Source organism: Ciconia boyciana, chromosome 6 (genome assembly GCF_034638445.1).
Source record: "Ciconia boyciana chromosome 6, ASM3463844v1, whole genome shotgun sequence".
NCBI classification, from domain to species: Eukaryota; Metazoa; Chordata; class Aves; order Ciconiiformes; family Ciconiidae; genus Ciconia; species Ciconia boyciana.
In genome coordinates, this window is record NC_132939.1 from 56,128,554 (window position 1) to 56,145,390 (window position 16,837).

Sequence of the window (16,837 nt, forward strand, 5' to 3'; positions counted from 1 at the left end):
TTAAATGGATGACGGTGGTACACATTTTTGAAAAACAGTAAAAATGAAGAACCAGGGAGTGAAGGCTGTTGCTTGAATTTTGCTTTACAGCACTGTCAGGTTCACTTTACAAATCTTATTTTCTTAAGCCTTAGGCACTTTTTTTAATAAGCAGTGTGAGGAGGTTTGTTTTCACTTTCTTGAAATACTATTTCTCAAAACAAAAATACCTTTTTCCCCTTGTTTCTGCTCTTTGTATTAGAGAAGTTTTAAGATTGTCAGATATTGGGAACTTCTTCAACTTTAAAATTAATCTGAAATAAAAAGAATATTGGAGAAATATGTAGGAGTTTCTTGCTGACTGCCTTTTACTTGATGTGTAATGTCTTGCTATTTAATTCCATTTGTAAAATGAGGCCATAATGAGAGCTTCAGGGCATTCTTAAGCTTTCCTTGCATTAGTTTTTGTAACGCATTCACTTGGTTTATTGATCTGAATTAGTCTGTCATGTATAGTGCACTAGTTCATTTGTAGTCTCAAATATTGGTATAAGGAGAATGTTGAGGATTTTATCCTGATATATGATGTTAGATACTTCTATTATTTCATATTAATGAGACCTTGCTAATAAATGACATTTATGCAGGGTGGGCTTGGTGGAATCAAAAATCCGTATTCTAGTTGGAAACCTGGAGAAGAATGAATTCATTACACTGGCTCATGTGAATCCACAGTCATTCCCAGCACCCAAGGAGAATCCTGACAAGTAAGCAAAACTGTTTTTTCATGTAATGGCAAGGAACTAACTTAGCTAAAATACCAATTCATTAATAAATAAACTAGCATTTTTATAGAATCTTAAATGGATTAAGTTTTAATGACAACATCTAAAGGCAAACTGTTTTAAGCTCTTCTCAAGTACTATTTGTAAAATTAGATATTCTTTATTCTGTATAAGAATATTTTGAAGCCAGAAAATAGCTTTAAGAAAATAATGTATTTTTGCTAATAACTGTATTAATTGTGTAATTTCTTAGTAGTAATTAATGTTAGCTACTGCTACTTAGCTGCTGTTGTTTGAGCATCTAGCATCAGTTGATAAGACAGTTTTAATTATGAGGCAGCACTGAGAATCGGGTAGAATATCAGGCACAGTAGAACCGAAATCTTGAGTAACTAAGTACATTTAATGTTATTAAATTTAGCAGTTGAGAATGCATATCATTTAAACTTGGTAATGGCTGATGTTAGAATTCCTTGGGATGTAGAAACAGTGGAGAGAATACCAAACACTTAAAAATGTTTAGGATTATATATGTTTTTCAACTCCTTCCCCTCTCTGCCATCTCTTCCTCCCCCACTCAAAACAATGACTGTAGGTGTGTGGGCCTTTTTTTAAGACTTTATTTGATTTCTAGATAGTGTTGTAATTAACTTGTAAGGAATCACATTTTTGTGTGAAGCATGAAAATGGGGAAGAAATTTTTGTTTTCACTGGGAAATGTGAAAAGCCTTGTTTATCTTCCACACAGCCTTTTCCAGACATCAGCTGCTTCAAGTGACAGTATGGTGCTACATTTTTTTTGAAAGTTACATACATAAATTACATGCATGTTCCAAGTGAAATTGGACAAAAGCAGGCAGTACCTCGTCAGCACCATTTTAGTGGGTAAATACAGCTACAACTGCCTGCATAATCACAGGCTCCAATTAGCTCTTATTTCAGAGGACTTGATGTGGGCAATGCTTTTAGAAAAGTTCGTTTTCCCAGTGTAAACAATGTATGTTCTTCCACGTGCCTGCCTAAACTTGTTCATTGATTGATTGGAAAACAGTGTTCTTCTGAAATAGTCTTACAGGGAAGAGACATTTGAATTAAAACCTTAAATGTCTTGAGCTGCTATAGAAGTGTTACACTACATTCTGTAATAGAATATAATTGTTCATCTTCCATGTATATTATGTGAAGGTGAACTGTCAAAGGGAGGCTCTTCTTACCTGAAAACTGCACTTTTTGGTGAGTTACAGCTAAGAAATTTGAGAGTAGAAGACAACTTTAGGTGGCAAAATGGAAGTTGTTTAGTCAGGGAACAGATTCTAACTACTTTCAGGATCAGGTGCTGAAAATCTGTCATCTTTCAAATCTATTTCCTTTACAGTTGCGATGGCTAGTTGTAACTCCTAAAAATGAGAGAAACTATACAGAAGCACAGTTGAATGAAGTAATCTACTGAGGATCTTAGTTCATTAAGTTTGCTGGAGATAGATGTGTCAGTGTTTCATGACTTATTTTGCATTGCGAATGAAAAGGGAATGGCGTTAAGTCGCCTTTGTTTTTTGTCTTTCTATGGCTAGTTCCCCATTGCTAGTGGAGCTAAAATGTATAACTGTTGTCTATTGCAGCAGATAACTAATTAGATTATTCAGTTCTTCTGTCAGTATTATATGACCGTTTTATGTAAAATTTTCCAGGGAAGAGTACCGTACAATGTGGGTGATTGGGTTGGTGTTTAAGAAAACCGAAAATTCTGAAAATTTAAGTGTTGATCTTACCTACGACATTCAGTCTTTCACAGACACAGGTGAGTTTAGCTTTCTAGATGTTCTGGTATTAATAAACTTGTTGAAGTTATTGTCTTTGTTCATAATGTAGTATGCTTCAGTAGTAGAATTGTATCTAGACATAGAATGAAGGATTCAGCTAAGGAGTTAGGGTGTTATTTAATGAAATACAGTTTTAATGAGTTCTAATGCTTCTAGACACTTCAGACTAATAATTTTCAGTTTGTTTTCATTAAAACTGATTAAAATGATGCATACAGATCTTTCAGATCTTACTAAAAATAGTACATTATATTGTGATCTTTATTAAACAGACAAACTGGTTATCATATGCAAACTACCTAGCCTAACCTCATTTTGACAATATGTGTATAGTTTATTACTTGTTGAAACTGAATTTATCAGTGGATTAAGGCTGAGCATCTAGTAGACTCTAGAACAAAATGCCTTTTATTCCATGGCATTTCATACTAGCTAGTTGGTTCAGTAACTTTTACTTTCATGCCCAACACTCAGTGCACGAAACATTTTTTCTTTTTCCGGTGTTTACTTTTTGATTCACGAAAATAATACAGAACATGCATAAGAAATTTGTAAGCAAAGAATTGGTAACAGCTGGAGAGTGTGACACTCCACAGTCTAAGACTAAGAAAGGATGTTTGACAGTATGTTTGACAGGCTTATCTAATAAATTTGCAATATCTTTTTTAAACAAATAACAGTTAAGGCTCAAGTGTTACATGTTTACAGAGTTAAAGGTATAGGTTCAAGTGCTACCTAATGCAACCCTGGTCTCTGGATTTCTAAGACTCAGTAAGACTGGAAGTGAGGAAATTGTACACCACCACCCATCTGGTGTGGGTGTATGAGTGAATATAATACAAATATACATATATATTTTTAAGTAAATCATGCCAAGGTTTGAAAGTTCTTCATTGTCATATATAGCTACAGTGGAGGGTTTGTGTGTGTGTGTACATATATATGCCTTTTTCAGTCAAAGGGATTTTTATCTTCTTGAGAGATAGAATATTCCTTTTGATTGTAAGTGGTGAAGGTGCAACTATAGACATATCCTAATTTTTGAGAATTTAGAAAAAGCATAATAGCTTGGCTGCTGCTTTGAAGGAGTAAAGGAATCTATGAATTACAGTTTCTCAGGTCTCTTATTGTTTATAAACAGATATTTCAATAGTGTACTTGTCAGGTTTTTGGTATGAAAATACTAAAACTTGCAGTTATGATTTTTGAATCTGATTTACTTGCACTACATTCACTAAATTTGTCTAAACATATGCAATTTTAAATGAAGTAACATTTCATCAAAATCATTGTAGACTGTGATGCATAGTTTTTTGTTCAATTTGTAAATACACTTCCAAAGGTAACCAACTAGCAAACAATTTCTGTTTGTGTGCTGTGTGTTTCTGTGTCATCTCAAGTTAACGTGGGTCTGTCTTCATTGTTTTTAACCCATCCCAAAAACTTCTGTTCACCCTGTCTTTTGGAATAGATCCTAAGATCTTATGACAACTACCAAACCATTTTCAAGATTGAAATTGGGGAATAGCTTGCTTTTTAGTGGGAGCAGGGGGAGGAAGAGAGCCATGAAGAGTGGGCTAGGTTTTCCTTGTATTGAAACTTTGGTAAGACCTAATGTCAGGAATATGGAATGCTTTAACTACGTCTGGCTTTCCTGAGCATGCCCCTACCTTAACTGTAACTTGTATGATCTTTTACACAGAGGCTTTATGAGCTTCTTCAATACCAAGAATTAGTGTTGTAGGCTCTTTAACATGCAGTATTCATTGAGCTCTTTGTGTGTTTGTCTCTTAACAGCTTTTTAATTACATGTTCACAGCCTTTTCAATGAGATTCCTTAATGTTTGTAGAATAAACAGTGAATAAGGGAGATACCTCTTAAGTTTTTGTATTTAAGATCTACAGAACAATTTTTTTTATTCATGTGTCTGCTGTAGCTTTGTCCAACATTGTATAGAAAGTCCATGTGAAAGAACAACAAATTCTTCATTTTTACCTGGCTTTACTTGAACCCAAGATGTTGGGTTGTAGTGTAGTTCCTTTACTAGCACTAACTGTGTTGACTCACCTGAACTAAATGTTCTGAGGTGAAGAGAAATAGCTCATTACAGTAGATATAATTTAAAAACAAAGACAAAAAAACCCCAAAGCAAACCAACCAAAAAAACCCAAAACACAGCAGAAAAAAACAAACATAAATCACTTTTGTATAAAAACGTAGTGCTATCCGATTTGCCAGAATTATTTGTAATATATTAGCTGGCACACAAGCAGTAAACTCCTGAATTAGAACCCATTTGTTGTAGGAGCTGCATAAATAAAAACTGAATCTACTGTGAAGAAAATAGTTTTATGTAAATACTGTAATTCTTATGAGGAAATCTTATTTCTATCTCTAGTCCCTTTGAGATGTAATGAAGAATTCACTTCAGAGCTGTTACTGTTAAAACTTGTTAACAATATAGTTTAGAGAACTGTGTGCTTGCAAGGTGGTTTGGTATTTTTGGTTTGTTTTTTTTTTTTTGGAAAACAGGTCACCTGTTTCCAAAGTAACATTTTAGTGTTTGTACTATCAGTGCTGGCATAGTAGGCAGTTCACTTTCTTCCTCCAGAATGAGGAAATGCTATGCTTGTTCTTGAGGGTAATAAATGTTCTGAAATGCAAATTGTTTCTGCCTGGGCAAGTAAGTGGACTTTGCAAAATGCTTCAATATGTCTTAATGTTATTCTAATTGTGTAGTTTATAGGCAAGCAATAAACAGCAAGATGTTTGAGATGGATATGAAGATTGCTGCAAGGCATGTGAAACGTAAGCAACTTCACCAACTGCTACCTAATCACGTGCTTCAGAAAAGGAAAAAGGTAAATTTGACTAATATTTGAGAGCAATAAAAATGCTATTGAGAAATGATTTCTCAGTTTTTTAGATTTACTAATCAATGAACTAAAATCACATTTTGAAAGCTTAGTTTTACCTGTATAAGCAATGTGATCTCATTTGACTGTAGCAGTATTACCAAATGCACTAAATATAATACTAGATTTCCCAGAATATCAACAACATGGATAATATCTTCAGGTCTGGCTGAAATATCGTATTTTGTTGGCCTTCCTAAACTAAACAGCTTTAAAACAGTGTAATAATAAGGTTTTAAAGCTCTCCTGGTATTTTAACATGCAGGTCGCCTAAAAGAAGCATCTGTAACAATACCAATAGAACAATCGGTCAAGCAATTCTTGCTATCTCTCCAGCTTTTTCCTCTTAAGTTGTTATTACTTAGATTTTCCTGTAAGTCTCCTAAATGTAAAATTGCAAGTCATGAAATGGAAGCAGAGTAGAATGTTGAACTTGTTGCTGCCTTTTTGTACATAAGATGGTGAGGTTGAATACTTTGAGGGTAATTTGAAGGAAAGTATTCTTCAGCCTGCAAATTGGCAGCTTGTGGTATTGTATACTCTTTTAATTAAGAGTAAAAGATTTAAATGACAGTTTTGATATCAGGAAGTTGCCCGTTGCCTAGCTAGGGTTATTTTCCCCTCAATTTATAGTTTACCTGTGTGGCCATACATGAGAATGGTAGCAAAATTTTTAATTAAGCTGTTGTGTTGGATGTGATTTACTTTCAGTGGAGGCAGAAAGAAGGGGGTGGAAAATTGAATTTAACAATTTAGTCTGTATTTCAAAATCCCTGCTTCTTTGTGTTAGCTTAATCTGAGAGCAATACAGGTTTGCTTGTTTTTGTGAATAGCTAAACCACTGTTACATACTCTGTTTTAGGTATATCTGAATAACATGCTTTATTACTGTAGCTGTTTTTATATTAACTGCTTTTCTAAAGAATAGGAAATCTTGTATTGAAACCAAGTGTAAATCTGTAATATGTTTCAGAGGACAGTGGTGAATATTAAGTAATGCATCTCTTTAAGTAGTACTGTGTCAGAGGAGGGTTTTTCTTTTCCACTGACTGAGTTAAAATCAGTCTTTAAATTCTTTGTATTAATTGTGGTTTTGGTGTACATCAGTGTTACTTTGAAGTTAATGAAAGCAGTATCTATAAGCCCACAAAACCAAAGAAACTTGAAATAAAGCTGAAAATACAGTCACTAAATATCATAACAGTTTATCTTATGTTTTTGAACCTCATTGGTTCAGACAAATCTGTACCTGAATTGGGAACGTGAAAATGTAAATGCTTGTAGTGATGGGATAGTGGATTATTTACATGTAAAAGGATTTGAAAATTGTCCATTTATGTTTTGCATTTTCAAATGCTCCTACTTTCAGGGTGCTTTTTTCTAAAAATGTACTTAAATTTAACTGCATTTAAGGCACACGTACATGCTTAGTTCATGGTGGAAGCTCATCACTGTTAAATCACCTCTCATTTCTTTTTTCTTCACAAATGTAACAGCTAACATTTTGCATAACTGAAATATTACATCATTTGAATCTTTGATTTTTAAGCCCTTAATAGGACTAATGTAGTTTTCTTTTGTCTTCTGCATTGCAGCATTCGACAGAAGGGATCAGGTTGACAGCTCTGAATGACAGCAGCCTAGACTTGTCTATGGACAGCGATAACAGCACGTCTGTGCCTTCGCCTACTAGTGCTATGAAGACGAGTCCATTGAACAGTTCTGGAAGTTCTCAGGGGTAATGAAGACTTTCAGTCTTGTTGCTGCTTTCTGTTCCTGAATTACTTGTGTTAAAAGCATAGCAAATACTGCATGTGCAAGATACTACAGTTATCAAGGTGTGAATGTTCCAAACTGGAGCTTGCAGACGTTCTTATTTCCAGTTTGAGCACTAGAGCAGGGCTAAATTTAGGGTATAGGGAGCATGGCATTGGACTTCAGATGAGGAATTATAGAGTTGGGTAAAAATGCTTAGAAGAACAAGGTGATATAAAAACTTGGGGACACTGCAGTAGGAGGCTGTGAGAGGTAGTGAGCAGGACATCGAGGTGTGAGAGTGAGGAAGAGTTATGTGAGTTTTGGATCAAAATGTGAGACAGAGAAGTTTAGGCTTTCTGTGGGAAATTAGTAGTGCTACTGCTATTACTGATGATATCTATGCAAATTAAGCTTAGGAACATAATTTTCCATTGTATTTTCAAAGTGTTCATATTAATGTTTATCTTAATCCTAACTTTCAGTATTAAGTCTTTTCCTATCTAAACTTCAATTTGCCCAAGTAAAATGAATCCTACTCTCTCTTCTTTCAAGAGTCTCATGTTTGTCCATTTGATACATTGAGAAGTTAATGTCAATCTCCTACCATTGTGCAGTATTAGATGTATATTATAGGATGTTGTGTAGGATAAAATACTTAAGTTCACTAAACTTTTTCCTTTTGACAAGTGCTCTTTTAGTGTTCCTTGGTAAATGATTTTCAATAGTTGATGCCACTGACCATGCTATTAGAACAAGTCTATGATATCTAGGTTGTCACACTTGAAGTGGAAATTGCCCTGCGTTGATTTTAGGCACATACTGCTTCCCTATTTCTCAAATGAAAAACCATTTTTTTTGTCATGTGAAATCCCAGGCCTTTGCTGGGAAGTCCAGGCTGAAATCATAGTCATAATGGTGTGTGTAGATTGAAAACAAACTTTCTGTTCTAGTTCTACACTGGTTTTGTTCCATCCTTCAGGAAAACAGTTGCTACATTTTCCCCTGCACCTTATTTGGGCAGACTGCCTTAATTTTTACATTTTTTTGAATGCAACTTCTTACTGGTGTAAAAAACTCTCCCTGAAGTGATTCAGATTAAATACTTTAAATAGCTTCCATTGCTCAAGTTTCATAGTAGATTGCCAATGCTCATTTCTGTCTTCCTACTGTGATGTAGTATTATAAGCTCTGCTCTGTAATGTAGGTAAAATTCTATCAGCTATGGTTACTGGCTATGCATATGATGTGATGAAAGGTGGATCATATAGCACCGTAGCTTTACTAATGTTCAGCATTTTGTCGTTTTTCTTTTTAGCAGAAGCAGTCCTGCGCCAGCTGTAACAGCAGCATCTGTGACCAACATACAGGCTTCTGAAGTCACTGTGCCACAAATAAATTCCAGTGAAAGCTCAGGGGGTAAGGAAAATGGCATAGTGTATTGTTTCTATTGATTTTTTTTTTTGTTAACTTTTATAAAGCAGGTTTTCCTCCAGTTTGAGGTCTTTCCTTAACACGTGCTGTAACATGTTCTCCTTGATAGACAGATTTAACTAACTTCTTTAGGAGTTAGGGAATCATGGTGGAATATTTTGTGCCGCGATATTTGTTTATTCTTTTATTGTTAGGGATTTATATTTGCCATTCACAATAGCAATAGTTTTCCAATGACCTGATGCAGGTCTGTAGTTCAGTTGGTCAAATGAGGAAAAACTATCTAAAGTCTGAAGAGCAATTTTTCTATGTATTTTTAATCCTTTTTATAGTTTAAACCCAAGAGGTGGTTCTGTACTGTCTGTAATCTGTGCTCCCATGTTCCTGCTCCTTGTTCTTCATGAAATTGATTCTGGGAATGAAAAAGGCTCAGATGTAAGCAGAACACATGCTCCTTACTGACGTCTTTTCAAATATGTCCCACTGTGTGTGCTGACTTTATGCTCCATGTTTTCTACAAGAAAAAGTACATGTCACTTAATACTTTAAAAAAAATTTTTAAAAGTTGACTTTTTGGTGAAAGAACAAAGACATCTGGTGAAAACGTTCACTTAGCAGAATCAGCTACTCTTTTTTGATGGAACTTTTAGCTGTATACAAGGAGCAAGTCAGAAATAGATAGATGGAAGAGGGGACCAACTGGTTAGCCTTTCAAGATGAGATCTTTCGTATTTCACTCTGTCATGTGGTACAGTGGAGTCTTACTGTTCTCTGATTTTTATCGTAAGTCACAGGTGCATCAATGTGAGTAAGTTTGTCCATGTGCACTAAGTAGACCTTAAATAGCATGGCTGTTTTTTTAGATTTAGAAGCATATCAGAAGTTGTTAATTCTTGTATTTTGGTTAATCAAAAGCAGTCATCTGATAGTTATTAATTAAAAATTTCCTCAGTGTAATTTTCCTCATCCTGGAGCATCTCCCTATGTGCTCTTACTGGTTTGAGGTAGGCAATTGATGAGGTAGAGCTTTGTCATATGGAGCATTTTTCAAGAAGTTGTATGGAATGTCAGATCTTTATCTGAAGCTCTGTGGTGACTTCATATCTGTCATTGCTTACTCTAAGCCTGAGAAACCATAAACTTCATGTTTGAGTGACAAAGGGAGTATCAGATTGCTCTTGGATTTGATTAAGGCAGTCTTTGGCAATGCATATGTATGGCTGAGTATAGAAACACTAAAACTTCTTTGGGTACCAAGAATAATATAGTTGTATTAGCACAGAGCTCTGTCGGGGCTAGTATACCCTGCTGTTAAGCAGGGTTAATTAGACCAAGCAGAGTGTCACTGACATGGCTACCCTGTATCTGGTGCAGGAGTTGTCTCTCTGAATGACTTTGAAACTTAAACTGTGCTTTGTATGCACACCTGCTGTTCCAAACATGATGCTTTTACCACTAACTGTACTGCTTCTTTGATGCCTACTTGATACCAGTGGTTTTGAATAGAGACCAAAAATACCAATGATTGAACTGAAATGGTTGTGTCAACTCATCTTGTTGAAGCTTTTTAAATTTTTTATCCATAGGTACTTCAAATGAAAGCATTCCTCAAACTGCCACACAACCAGCCATTTCTCCGCCACCAAAGCCTACCATCTCTAGAATTGTTTCCTCAGCGTATCTATTAAATCCATCACCAAGAACTTCAGGAAATGTTGCAACAAAAATGCCTAGCCCTGTCACAGTAGTAAAAAGGAGATCTTCTCCCCATAAAGAAGAGTCTCCCAAGAAAATGAAAATTGAAGAGGTATTTGAGATTTTGAGATCATATTACAGCAATGCCCAAAACTTTGAATATTCATTTCAGCTGCAAAGTGCTGATTCTCATATTCCAGGTTTCAAATATTTTGTTAAATGGGGTGTATATTTCCTACTCTGATTGCATTGCTGCTTTATGTATTCAGCTTGCTTAGGTGTTAGTGGGTTTTTATTATGCTGATATTTATCACATGACACATGTACAGCATTAGCACAAATGCTTAGATTCTAAATTCTTGTCTTAAAAGCAATTTTTTTTGTTAGAGTATAACGTTAAGTCTTACAACTAGTTCTGTCTTAAACACTTTACAACCTTATTTTCTTGTTGATTTTTTAAAATATGTCTTTATGATTTTTAATAGTTTCTGGGTTTGTTTGCATTTCAGCAGGATGAAATAAGTGAAGATACTAGCTGTATAGATTTGAATGAGCATGAAAAAATGGAAGCGAAGGTATCTATGCCTAGACCATACAATTTTGTGTATTTTAATCGGGACTCTTCCTTGTGAAAATTACTGTGTTTCCCTCTAGGAATGACTAAGACTGTTTGTAGATATAATATAGACTCTCCAGTAAAGATACCAAAATTATATGTGTTTTCAGTGTATATGTCAATATTAATGAATTGCAGTACATTACCCACTGCCAGGCTAAGCTAAGTCTGAATCCATGGTCACATAGGACAGTGATTTCTTTGCTGGTTGTTCACACGATGTTATGCATAGTGAAGAAATTTATGATGATTTTGATATTTAAATTTGTGAAATTGTATCAGGGATGTGTTGATACGTGTTGCTTTGCCTGCATCCTGAACTCTATGTATGTTACTTAGCTAAAGAACAGTTGTCCTGTGTATTCCATTGGGATTTTTGCATGTTAGGCTGAGAATCCCGAAGCCAGGTGCTACCTTGTTTGCTTTTTAGATTTAAAAAAACAAAAAAATCATATGATGGTAAATAAATCTTTTCTGATAGTGAAATTGTTGTATGAAGCTACAGCATACCTTTTGGGGACTTCCAGAGATTCAAGCGTCCCCCTCCAGTATCTTGTAATTTAGCATACAATTTTTCTGCTTATTGGTGAACAGAAAGGGTGAAAGTCTGTCTTTAGCCTTATGATGGCAGCTCTCCACTTGGGCGTATACAGTTTTTATAGGGCATGTTTTGTTGTCTTTGGAATATGCTGGAAAATACACCAAGAAATTAAAATATCTATTAAAGTGTTTAAGTGCTTTGGTTTATAGTTTCCACACCCTTAAGTAAGGAATTATATCTTGTCATGTAGTCACCTTGAAATCCCTTTGAACTCAAGACAGGTGAAGGCAGAAATGCATGTAAACATTTAATCCTAACATTGAAAATAGATCCTCTGGATACCAATCATTATAAAAGACATGGGTAATCCTGTTAGCTTTTATTGTCAGTCTCTTCTAAATCTGATGTCCTTAATATGCATGGAAGGAAATGGAGGAATTAACTTCTTTAATATAAACGTAGGTTTTTCTCCATTGAAATGCATGCCTTTTTGTTAGGGTATGGTTTACTAAATGGTACAGTTTTAACTAACAGGCTGTTTTCATTAAAATGAGAATGTGCCACTGTTCTGCTTTAGCCATGCAGTCCCACTGTTTTGCCTGAAAAACTGCCTCTGACATTCATCTGTTCATCCAGAAAGCTGATTCAACCCATTAAAGTAGCAGGAAAACTTTTCTGGCAGAATGGTGAAAGGAGTGGAAAAGCAGTTGAATTTGCAACAAATTCAGTAGCTTTTCACATGGTCTTCCTTGATACTACACTTCTTGTCTTTAACGAGTTGAATGACATGTAATGTTTTCCTATAGGATTCTGTATAAAAGGCATTAAGTGGTTATAGAAGTGACAACTGAGAAGTGATGTAACTTGTGTGGATGTCAAATTCCTAATCAGCAGAACATTCTCTAGTGTGGTGGTTTCTGTATTAGAAAAGGACGGGTACCAATGCAGCAAGTACCGATACTTGCCTTTTTTTCTTTTGCTGTATATGCACAACTTAAGGCGTTCTGGCTAATGGAGTTCTGTATAAATAGCTTTTATAATTGGAAGTGGTGTAACTGTGTCGATGCTTTTGGTTTTTTAGGAGCAACTTGAGACAGAAGTGAATGTTAATTCTCAAACAGAAACTCTTCAGACAACTTCTCTGCAAGCTCCTCAGGTACTGTCTTAAAAATAACACTTCTCTGTGTGTGTGTGCTAATCTATGGAGAAAACATTGACATTAAAATGAGTCCAGATGTTAAAAATAAATGTATAATTTTTAATATAAATCCATTGTATGGAAAACTGCTTGTTGTTACTGTCACAATTTTTGTGTTTTAGATGGTCATTGATCTTATTGAATGTGCATTGTAGCTAAACATGTATGGCTTGCCATACAAACTGACCGAAGCTGGATTCGCTCTTCTGAATTGTGCCTTCAAAGTAAGGGGCTCAGTTTATTCCTTTGTGCTTTGCACATCACAGAATAATCCTTTCTAACAAGGAAACAAATGCTTTAAATAGCTGCTGCTCAAAGATATCCTGGTAGAACTTGAGAATGTCTGAAATGTAACTTCAGATTCTGATGTTTGGCGTGAGAAAGAGAGAAGTTGTAATCTTGTAATTCATTAGTCATCTGTGTTGCTTCACTGCAGGTATTATAAGTGTAAGGAGCATTGGAAAAATAGACATTAAGTTAAGAATTCTGTGGCATTCACTTAAATTTTTGTTCCTAATATTGTAACAACTTTTAGAGAACACATCTTTGTCTTTACTAGCATTTTTAATCTTCTCTTAGTGCTCTACTGATTCAAGTTTCACTATCACAAAGCATTTTATGCACACTTTACTCATTAAATGATGTGTAGTAAATGTATTGATTGAAAATGGAGATATATTGCAATAGCATTAATGGTATTCGTTATCAGACTTTTTGAACTATATGAGCAGTACTGAATAAAGGTACCAAAATTGCTTGGCAAAAACTCTAGATGTTACATGGGCACTCTAAACTACTTCAGGGAAATTTGTAGATCATTTAGTACACCAAGTTTATTTCACCTATTGTTGAGGGATGATTATATAAAGCTTTGTTGCTTTTACAAATTGAGTAGTTGTTACTTTAGCGAAAGTAATCTGGAAATTGCAAAAGAACGGTGGGCCTCTTCTGTCACTTTTCAGTTTTCTTGTTGGCTTTGTTTAAAACACTGCTCATGTTGCAGAAAATAGAAGCATGTTAAACCGCAGGTCAGCACCAACCAGAGCGGGCTACTGGGGGCCAGGGGGAGGCGGGAGGTCAAAACTATTTTGCCCTGAGTCCTTGATGCATTGTGCTTTGCTACCTTATCAGTCAGTGTTAACTTGGTTGATTTCTTTTTAATAAAACAATGATTAAGAGCAGTCATTTTAATGCAATTTTTCCCATGTATCAAATGTACCTTATATTAATTTTGAACGTTTATAACATAAGAAAACACTTTCTGACAAATCATGGGAAGTAATGCATAATAACTGGGTTATTATGATGTCAAATAATCTGCTGAAGTGGAAGAGAAACAGTTCAAAATTAAAAAACAAACAAACAAAAAAAGCCCAAACAACAAAACCAAACAAAAAAAATAGAGGCTTGTTAAGCATGTGAGAAATTAATGAATCATAGTGAATCTTGAGAGTGTTCCTTTTCTGTGTTTTCCTTTATTTGGCTTTAGATATAATTTTGCTGAATAGGATTTAAGTCTTAAGTGAGAAAAAAGTGTTCAGATTATTTTCAAGGTGAAATTCTTAATGCAGTCATATAGCACTGTGTTAGAGTTAATCGTATGTTTTCCATGTAAATCTAAACCATTATGAAAAGTTGGAAATATGGCTGTAAAGAGCTTTTAAACAGTCTGAAATATAAATGTGTGAAGACACATATTTGCATTGGGGACAGTTTTTCATCATTCATCTGTAAGGGGCTGAGGCTTAACACTGAATTGTTCAAAGGAATTTTTAAGTATTAAACATGTAGATTAGATAGCAGATGTCACCGATCAAGCACCCTTATTATGTGGATATTATGTTTTATTATAATACAGGTTATTAATAAGGTCAGCTTTATCTGCAGCACTTCCTAATTTCTTGCAGTTGTCAAAAAAGGAAATGCATACTATGAAAGACTCCTGTACAAATTTTCCTTAATAATGACTGTGTAGGCAAAGGAAATATCTGCTTCTATATTTATAGTTAGTAATTATCCTTATCTTGCTATATTCTTAAAAACTCTTCTAAAGATCTTGTTTTTGAAAGTTAGTGCCAATTACTACAATATTTTTATTTTGATATTTACAACATTAAAATACAACCAAACTTCTTTCCTTTTCAGAAAACACCCAGTACAGACCTGTCGGATATCCCTGCTCTCCCTGCAAATCCTATTCCTGTTATCAAGAATTCAATAAAATTGAGATTGAACCGGTAAAAACAACCTCAGGGGTCCATAAACAGTATCTGCCAACTCAACCTGTTGTCTTCTAATGCTAGAAAAAAAGGAGAACGGAGGGTGCAAGACTAGAACACGATCGCAAATGGATTTAGGTATATTTTGTGCACTTCCCTTTCTGGGCTAAAATCACCACTTGATTGGAAGTCCAGGTTAGTATGTGAAGCCAGGAGTACAATTAATGTGTTAGCAACAGTTGCATTAAATATTTCGAAGGATTACTGCCTTTAAGAACATGAACACTATTTGTAGCCATATTTGACATTCTGATTGAATTTGTTTGATGCATTGTTTCAAAATTGAGATAAAACTGGCATAAGAATCCCTTAAATGCACTTTTATGTACTTTTTTTATTGGAGTATGACTAATTTTAGATCTTCAGCTGATACACTTTTGTTTTATTGAAGAATTTCTTCAATAGTAGTAATCTGCAAATTGGATGACGTTCTATGATATACTATACATTGAAAACAAAGTATATAGTATATCTAGTTCAACTGCCATCAAGCAGTAGTAAGCCTTTAAATTGAAATGTCAAATCTTGAGGTTATAAGACATATGTTGAGGAAGTAATTGGGAAGTTTTGGTATTGGTGGGACATGATTAAGATGTGGTCTACTTTTATTTATAGGATTGTTTTAAGGTGCATACAGATCAGCAATCAAACAGCAAATAAACTTTCCTTTGAGCTAATCGAACTCCTTATTCCCTTTTTGATCCTTTTATTTCTTGGGAAAAGCTTTTGCGTTTAATGTTGGTGGTTTTATTTTGGGGGGTGTTTTGGGGTTTTTTTGTTGTTGTTTTGTTTTGTTTTTTTGCAGCTTGTATGCACCATATAGGACAATAGTTATTTATGTAAAACAAGAAAAAGCCAGACCCTCTTTTGTGTCCCCCCCCTGCCCCTTACCTAATCGTAATATCTTGTGGCCTGTAGGCACAAATTCAAAATTTTGTCCCATGACTAAAGTGTTTTAAGTAAAAATTGCGTGCCTGTGAAATATAACACCTGTCTTGATGGCCTTTGAATCACTAAATATAAGATGATTTTTGTACACTCCATAAAAGTCCTGTATGCATTAAAAAGCTTCAAATTTTAAATAAAGGCAAAAAGATTTTTCCCTAAGAATTTTAACCTTTTTATTTTTAGATGGTTCATCAGAAATAGTTTTACATACTGAACAACATTAAATTTTTAAAAATCATATTTCTAGTAAGCACTTGGCATCTATTAAGCTCTCTTACTCCTATTTTTTGTTCTTGTAGTCCTATCAAAAAAGATAAGTAACAACTTTTTCTTTTGAAATAACTGAATCTCTCATGGCAAAGAACAGCAGTATTTGAGGAACATGAGGGATACCAACAGTAATACCAGATGTAGATAACAAACTTCATGTTACTATTACTTAAGTCTGAAATATGTGGGATGTCAAATCATACTTCCCATACTTTGATTAGCATGTTTTAAGAACTCCCTTCTCCCATTGTGCTCCATCCTATTACACGTGCATCTTTCATGTTAAAATTAAATTACTTACACTCTTCCCCTTATCCTTCTAAATTAATTCTCCAAAGTCAGAGTGTAGCTATCTTTTACTTAGGCTGTGCAGTAACCGAAGGGGTTTTTTTGCCATTTGTCTAAGATGTCTAGTATACAATGTTTCTCTTTTCCTTGCCCTGTGCAGCCTGCTGTCCTCCACCCCCCAAAGAAGGTTATATTAACAGTTGAAGTGTACAAGGTGTCTGTGTATTTTGTGTAGCTATGGAGTTTAGATCGAAATTGCCAGGCACAAATTTAGTCTTGTCATTTTGTTTACACATCAGAAAATCTTTTTCAT

The 16,837-nt window shown here is 34.7% G+C and overlaps 1 protein-coding gene across 6 annotated transcripts in view; it reads left to right on the top strand.

Annotated features, from left to right (window-relative positions):
* PAPOLA (poly(A) polymerase alpha) overlaps positions 1–15,896 on the top strand; it is a 45,871-nt gene extending 29,975 nt beyond the window's left edge. For 2 of the 6 annotated variants that reach the window (XM_072863926.1, XM_072863930.1), the window contains 9 exons: positions 627–746; positions 2,453–2,562; positions 5,325–5,446; positions 7,096–7,238; positions 8,574–8,674; positions 10,276–10,496; positions 10,894–10,959; positions 12,623–12,697; positions 14,885–15,896. In XM_072863926.1, the coding sequence (XP_072720027.1) occupies positions 627–746; positions 2,453–2,562; positions 5,325–5,446; positions 7,096–7,238; positions 8,574–8,674; positions 10,276–10,496; positions 10,894–10,959; positions 12,623–12,697; positions 14,885–14,980 (1,054 nt within the window). In that variant the 3' untranslated portion in view covers positions 14,981–15,896. Of the gene's footprint in view, positions 1–626; positions 747–2,452; positions 2,563–5,324; positions 5,447–7,095; positions 7,239–8,573; positions 8,675–10,275; positions 10,497–10,893; positions 10,960–12,622; positions 12,698–12,861; positions 12,964–14,884 lie in introns of all 6 variants that reach the window. The other 4 variants (XR_012042939.1, XM_072863928.1, XM_072863929.1 and 1 more) reach the window with 4 other exon arrangements.
* Positions 15,897–16,837: the final 941 nt, after the last annotated feature.